This window comes from Helianthus annuus, chromosome 4 (assembly GCF_002127325.2).
Source record: "Helianthus annuus cultivar XRQ/B chromosome 4, HanXRQr2.0-SUNRISE, whole genome shotgun sequence".
Taxonomy (NCBI): Eukaryota; Viridiplantae; Streptophyta; class Magnoliopsida; order Asterales; family Asteraceae; genus Helianthus; species Helianthus annuus.
The window spans coordinates 805,648-813,982 of NC_035436.2; the positions used below are offsets into that span (position 1 = coordinate 805,648).

The 8,335-nt window shown below is 37.0% G+C and overlaps 1 protein-coding gene across 1 annotated transcript; it reads left to right on the forward strand.

Annotated features, from left to right (window-relative positions):
• Nucleotides 1-5,913: 5,913 nt before the first annotated feature.
• Nucleotides 5,914-7,077, forward strand: LOC118491679 (probable E3 ubiquitin-protein ligase ARI3). Its single transcript, XM_035989650.1, has 2 exons — nt 5,914-6,699; nt 6,785-7,077. The coding sequence occupies exons 1-2, from the start codon at nt 5,996-5,998 to the stop codon at nt 6,864-6,866; spliced, it is 786 nt and encodes a 261-aa protein (XP_035845543.1). The 5' UTR covers nt 5,914-5,995; the 3' UTR covers nt 6,867-7,077.
• The last annotated feature ends 1,258 nt before the right edge of the window (nt 7,078-8,335 follow it).

Genomic DNA, 8,335 nt, shown 5'->3' on the forward strand with positions numbered 1-8,335 from the left:
GAGTAGTGCGATGACAGAAAAGTGTAAGCACGTAGGTATTCTCATGTAATAGAGTCATGTGTATCTAAGCGTACTACGAGCAAAGTTTTATATAGTTCTAGCAAGCAGGTAATAAACATAAACCATATTACCTAGGATGTCGAGTCTTGCACGTGGAGCGAAGCGTCGTTGTGGATCGTTGAGAGCACTGTTCTGGTTATAGTCTGGTTTTAATAAAACGTTTTTCCCATACTAAAACCAAGTTCTCTATAACCAATGGCTCTGATACCAATCTGTCACACCCCCAAAATCCACCCGCGGAGTACCACCGCTTGGAGGCGTGACATGACCAGGATCAAGCCACCAATCATATCGAACATAGCATTTAATAATAAAAGTAGGTAATGTAATTCATCACGACATGATCGATGTTCAAAACCAAACTTTGTTTAAGTAGCGGAAGCATGTAAGTAAACCCAACATAAATAATAATGTATGAAGTGTCATAAGTGTTTAATTAAGCATTCATGATCCATGCCCACAACGACCTGCTCCTCCTTGTGCAAGCTCCATAAGTACCTAAGGTCCTGCAAGGCATGCAGCAGAGAGTCAACAACTAGTTGAGCGAGTTCACAGAAAGTAAGTTCATAACAGTAATTTGTATGTTCATCTAGTGGGGGCTTCCCATGCATGAATGTACTAATGGTGGGGGTTTCCCATGGTCATATGTATTACTAGTGGGGGATTCCCACGTTTATCCTTACTAATGGGGGCTTCCCATGTTTGTACTTACTAGACTATTTGCAACCATGTGTTCTTCTTAAACCGAGAACAGGAATACGTACAAGGTCACGTAGGATTTACGTGAGTGCCCTTCCCCGAGGACAGTGGTACGTGTGGGGTTTACGTAGGATTTACGTATGTGTCCTTCCGACCCGGAAGACAGTAGTAGGTATTAGTTTACGTAGGTTTTACGTAAGTGTCCTCCCGACCCGGGAGACAATGGTAGATACTAGTTTACGTAGGTTTTACGTAAGTGTCCTGACTATCCTGAGGACGATGGTTTATAGTCTAGCAATAGCGTAAGTACGAGTAATCATCCATTTCAAATAATCCAACCCAATTCCCAACCCGGGAATCCCATGCCTTGGCTGTGTGAACTCACCTTGGTTTGCTCGGCAGATACACAAAAAGGGTTTCTTGAACTATGAGTTGTCAACCACGTCCTAACAGGGTTACCATACAAGTCAGGTTTTGACTTAAGTAATGCACATAGGTTTCACACAAGTTAACACGGTACGAGCACGTATAGTTCATGGCAACACGTTTGGTACGTTAACATTCAAGAGCATATCATATTCATACTTGTGCGATTTAAATAACCAAGCCCAAAAGATAGTAGGCCCAACCTGTTGTGCGTTCAGCACAACCTTGTGCGATCCACAACAGGTTGTGCGATCCAAGAATAACCCGGCCCAACATATAAGATGTCCAAACATATACGGCCCAATGAGATATACCCGGCCCAAACTATAATTTAGCCCAATCATAAAAGGAGTTCAACATAAAATACTCGGCCCATGTAAAAGCCTTGTGCGATCCGGATTGGGTTGTACGATCCGATTTGGGCTTGTTCGGCCCAGCAACATTTAACACTTGTGCGGTTCATTAGTTCTTATGCGACTGAGGCACTTTGTGCGATTGAAACTTGTGTGATCAGATCAGGTCTTGTGCGACCTGACCTTGTGCGATCACCAACTTGTACGTTTAAACATGTGCGATCAGTAACTTATGCGATTGGTTATCTAATATCCTAAAATCAAGCAATCAGTTATAATTATCAAACCGTTACTAAACATACAATAACTCGGTCAAGGCAATTAATCACTTTCCTATTTTCATGGCTATCAATTAACATCTACACGGTTTCATCTTTAACCAAAAATCGATCAAAGCAAGAATTTTTAACATCAATTCACATGAACATGTATCCGATATCATCATCATGACCCGATTCATTTGAACAACAATAAGTTACCAATCCGAATCATAGAAACATAACAGTGGATCAGCATCTACATCAAACCAATTCATATCACAGCCGATTACGTGCATCTATTCGGTTCTTTAGTTAATTATTACACGGCCGATTCATATGAACATAACCACATAACATCATTAGTTTATCATGTAATCAATCCGAGAACAATATATCATAGCCGATTAAACATATCCAATTCACAAGTATATCATTCATACACATCGTATGATGGCAAACATAATATTAATAATCACACGAACAAGGTGATACACTAACCAATTGAAGGAGAGAGAGCAAGAGTTGATCCGAACACCACCAGTTCCGATGGGGGATTGTTTGGCTGCCGTCAAGTTCGTGAAAGAGAGGAAGCACTAGGGTTTTGTGTGTGTGATCTTGATTGTGAATTGTGAGAAGTAAAACCCCAAAGGTGTGTATACGCGTGAACATGTATCCGGACTAGAGAGGTGGGCCGAGCCCACTTTGGTTGCCTAATGGTTTCGGTTACAACAATACGGCCCAATAGGCCTTGTGCGCTCGAGTGATGGTTGTGCGGTTCGGATTATGTTGTGCGTTTGGGCCATTATATACATACATACATTACATAACACAAAGCACATAATCATAACAATCATACTTTAAATCAAATAATATAGCTCACATAAGCGCGTAACGTTACACAAAGTAGGTTCGAATTTCGAGTTGTCACAGATACAAAAAGAAGATAACCGTTTTTGGTTAATTCGGGTTTTGGTTGACGGGATGGGGTGTAGGCACGTTTATTTCAGTTTTCCGTTAATTCAGTTTTCGGTTCAGTTTTGGTTAACGATTCAGTATTACTTACTCTTAGACACTGTTAATCACGTAACATATCAATTTTCTAATTAAAAAATTATAGCAATACTATACTCAAATTATAGAGAATAAAGTACTCGTTTATATGGTGTCATTTAAAAAAATACTATTAGTGAACCAAAAAGTTATGACCGTTTAAAAATTGTGGGGGAGGGGAGTTATTTTTGTATAAGGGAATAAAGTGTAATTACTAACTACTTATTTATAATTTTGTTAAAGATGAGGGATAAAAGTATAATCTAGATGAGAGGATTAAATTGACGGTATTTAATCACTTGACATTCTTTAGCTATTAAACATTCTGGGATAATGACTAAGTACGTTGGGCTCTAATCACTTGTACACTAAGGTATCATCTACTTGTACCTTTTATTCCACACGTAAATACTGGCTAAAACATCTATCGAAACGTCGACAAAAATGAGTAGTTCGTCACAGTACTTTTAGATTTTTTAAAACATTATAGTTTATAAAATATGGAAAGAATACGTAAAAGAATTATAAGTTTGTTGTGGCGGGGGAGGGGGGAATGTAACTAATTACCACGATTATATTAAAATTGGATTTTAAGTGTAATAAAATTGGGCCTAAAATATTATTATTGTTTAAAAGACCAATTACCCTCAAAATTAAGTGGAAAAAAATTCTTACTTTTTTTATATCTTAAAATGTTCCATCTCATGCATTTTAATGTAGTATAGATTAATAATATTGTAATGGCCTTTCAAACAAAAATACTTAATAGACAGTTTTATAACTTTGAAGTTGAATTCGTGTTAACAATCTAACGGAACTTAAAAGTCGATTTGAGTTCGGCTTGAAGTTGATAAAAACATATAATTCAACCTAAAATGTCCGTATTATTAGAACTATGCCCTTCAGACCGCCCCGACTTGTACCATATTGGGACTGACCCGAAAATTTTAACCTTTGATTGTGAAAACTCTCAACACCAAAAAACTGGACCATAGTGGAAAAAATTTTTGGGTCCGCCACTGGGTGTGGGGACGACCCTGGCCCGTCCCAAGGCTCGTCCTGTCGTTTTCATCGGCCTATTGCCGAAGGCGACGCTCCCCTCTCTTTCTTATCCAACACACACATATACATACATACATCTTGTATATATAAAAACAAGTAATGGGGCTCATCACCACACTCTAGACTAGAGGTGTACAAACCGAGTATTGTTAATAACCGGTTCTAGTTATGGAACCGGTTTCGGTTTCTCGTTTTAAGGGTTGGGACCGGTTATTGCTATAACCAGTTCGGTTCTGATTCCAGTTATTTGACCAAAAAACCATACCCTATGTGCCTGGTTCCGGGTAGTTTTCGGGTTTTTTATACCCTATTTCTGAGTTTCTTAATTCTATACTTTCGTAATTTTTAATACTCTATTGCGTTTTTATTACCCTATTTTCTCATTTTATTTATTTATTATTATTAAATATGCATTGTATAATGTAAGAAAATTAAAATAAATGCACTAACATAAATTTAAATGAAAGATACTAGAATCATGTATCGGGTATAGCCGGGTATAATCAGTTCCGATTCTTGTCTGGTTTCAAGTATTAATCGGGTATGATCAGTTTCGGTTCCAGTTCCAGGTATTGAGATCAAAATGCATACCATATCTATACCCTACAGGTAGGGTCGGTTCCGGTTTTAGGTATAGAATACCCATGTATTAAAAAAATCGATTTGACAGGTTGTTGATTTCTTTTCTTTTTGGTGTTTATAATTCCAGTAGTGTTAGTGTTGAGACTTAAGTCGTTGGTTGAATGATGGTATAATTGTGGTTTTGTAATGTAACTTAGAGAATAAAAATAAAACTTAGTTCTGAACTTATTAACAAAATCTACCTAGAAGCACAATATATACATTGTAACATGTGATATGTGATTTTTCTGCGTTTTGAAATTATTTTTTTTGTTTGTTGTAGTTTTTATTATATTATTAGTGTGTACCGACATGCTTTAAGTACCCCTTCTAACCGATAACCGTCCCTTTTAACTTATGCACCCCTGACAAAAAAATTCCGGATCGGCCACAGGTGAAATCATACATCCATATCGACTACTTTGGTAGTTGCTTGATATGTACCAATCGGTTGATAGATAATCCGTTGAGTGGATCAAACTCAAAAGAAATTAGACAGAAGCCAGAAAGAAATTTAGCGAGAATTCAGACTCAATATTTTTCATTCATACCCTTTCATAGCAAACCAATAATACATATATAGGAAAAGCAAAGGAAATATCAATGCCTAAAATAATGCAGGTAATGGAAACGTGAGAGACAAAAGCAAACATTAAGGGAAACATGTAGAAGTGGAAAACTCCACTCCTATTATTATGCATCAAAACATAGGTAGGCACATATCACTGCTGATCATTAGCTCCATCCAGTTGAATAATGCAAGTATTAGGAATTGTACCAGACCAGGGTATTGCTAAGAAGCTCTTGCTGGTTGGAATTACCATTTAACCATTGCATGTCACTTCAACTATATAGCTATTCGTTCTCTCTGTATTTGCTTCTGTAAATGAAAATACAGATATCTCATTACCTCCTTACTTACATTAGAAAAACAATGGTTTTGTAAGTAGGTATGTAAGGCCACATAAGGACTTTTTTCATATTTTTTCGGCCAGCTTTAGTTTTTGTTCTTTGTTGGGCTGATTTGGAACAAGTTTAAAACATTAGAAAAAGGTTAGCCAACCCATAACCAACAAACAAAACTAATATGCTCGGTGACCTTCATGAGCAAAATCGGGTATTCCCGATTAGGACCGAGAAATGGTCCATTTAAGTTTAGCAAGATTTGACTGCGGGTCACAAACGTGCCAAAGTTTCAGCCGTACAAATAACCTGTTAAAATTAACAAATTTGACCCGTTAACATGAAACCATCCATTAATATTACCAAAAGAAAGAATTATATGTATAATTTCATTGCACTGCCCGTACCAGGACGGGTATAAAACTAGTTTCAAATTTGTTTATAATGAATGCTTGATGTACCTGTACGTTATGTTATCTTGAACTTTGAATTTGAATCTCTTGATATTCCATAACGGCTTTTGCTGCTTTTACTAGCTTATGCATTTGAAGATTGTACAACATGGCTGGCAGGGATGTTATCATCATTGAAGATGATAATGATGAGGATGATGAAATCATTCTTATTTCGGATGCCCAATTTGAAGCATGTTCATCATCCAAGCAGCCATTATCATCAAGTAAAAAAAGAAAAAGAGAAAGTAAGCCACTGTATAGCTTCTGTGGCATCTGCATGGACACAAAGACGGCCTCTGAGATGTTTGATAACACCGGCATTTGCGGTCATATCTTTTGCTCAGACTGCATCAGTCAGCACGTAGCGGTTAAAATCAAGGAGAACGTAACCAAGGTTAAGTGCCCTGACCCCAAATGCAAAGGGGTGATAGGGCCTGAAGCATGCAGATCCATTGTTCCAAAGGAAGTGTTGGAAAGATGGGAGAGCATTCTGTGTGAGTCTGTCATCATGGAGTCTCAGAAGTTCTACTGCCCCTTTAAAGACTGTTCTGCAATGCTGGTGGATGATGGTGGGGTCGCTGTCACGCAATCAGAATGTCCAAATTGCAACCGCCTTTTTTGCGCCCAGTGTAAGGTTGCATGGCATTGTGGGATCAGTTGCGCTGAGTTTCAGAGCTTGAAGAAGGGAGAGAGAAATCAAGATCATGATAAACTGTTAATAGATCTTGCAAAGAACAAAAAGTGGATGAAGTGCCCAAAATGCATGCATTTTGTGGAAAAAGTTTATGGTTGTGACTTTATTGCTTGCAGGTATTAAATTTAATGTTTTCGATCTGAGACGTACAACATGTTTGTATTTAAATGTGTGTGGAGGTCATCGTCTTTGTTTTTGCAGGTGCGGGCATGGTTTTTGTTACCGGTGTGAACAGCCTTGTGATCATGCTGCAATAGGAAGAGGAAGTCACAGGTGTGGCTAAAGATACCCCCACTATGAGAGTTATACATATTTATTACTGGTGGGCCCCTTACTCAAGTTTGTGAGAGAGGGGAGGTACGTCTTTGGGTCTGAGTGTAGTTTAATTTTGTTTTGGTAGTAGAGATTTGATTTCATAAGCTGTTAAGAAACAAGTTTTTTTTTCCTTTTTGGAAATAAACAATTTCTTCAAATATGTTTCTTCAATCTAATGATATACTCAATTTCAAAACATTTTATGATATGATAATAGTTGCAGTAAACAAGCTGATTGGTTGTGATCCCCAAGCCCTTTTGTTATCCACCGAATTTGTAGCAAGGCTGGAGGGTGTGGGGGTCGTCCCCAGCATTTAACATATTCTGACTTATTGCACCCGACGACGACAGTATCATCACTTGCTTTTTCATGTAGGCACATCATACTTGCTACTTGCTTCTCATCTTGGCTTAAACTCCATGTTTTGTCACTTAGACATTGGGCCACCGTCGTAACTATCACCTTGATCATTATACATTCGTTTATCCCATGTATCTTTTCTTTATTTTCCTTACGGCAGCTCAGATACTTCTCTATTATTTTCTGGTATTGCCGTCCAGAACAACATCTTAACACTCTGCAACAAAATGGAGTTGTGAAAAGAAGGAACCAAACAATTTTACATTTTACATGACTAGATGGATTTTTGTAACGAACATCAATGCCAGAAACGAAAAGTGTTGTGGTCGAGCGGTGATATAGTAATTTAGTTTATTGAAATTAGGAACCAGTAATACTTTCTTATCTTAACATGAATTGATTGGCCGCTCATATGCAACTGTGAGAACAACATGAATTATATATTTGAGGAACACAGGTTACCCATATATTTAGCTGCTCACTTTTAAATTTTTAATTAAGAGATTCGTTTGGTCTGCCGTCTCATTTTTAAACTAATTAACTAAATGATGATTATGTTAAAAGATCTTGTGAAAGAACTTGTAGTGTTTGAGAATCCTAAACAGAATTTGCTTTGGAAATGAATGAACAGACCCATCGAATGTGTCAAAAACAACATGTATCAAAGGAAAAGTCTCTATATTACCGACATTAACAACAGAAAGTATGATATCAGATACAAGAAATTTACAACCTCACAACAAACACTCACTCACTGATCATGATCAGAACTCACTCATAAAGGATCGAAACAAGAACAAGAACTTAACAAAAGATCAAACTAAAAATTAAAAAACCTTAAAAGAGAGGAAGTGCAGAATAATGATAACTATGTTAGAGAGTGATGAAAATATCTGAGATAATGAACTCTCCATTTAAAACCCATGCCATGAAAAACAAAAAAACAAAATATAAAAAATATAAGAATAATATAAAAAACATAAGAATATAAGAATACATTTAAACATAAGAATATAAAAGTAATGTATATAAAAGTGTATATTTCAACATCCCCCCCCCCTCACTTTTATCACAAA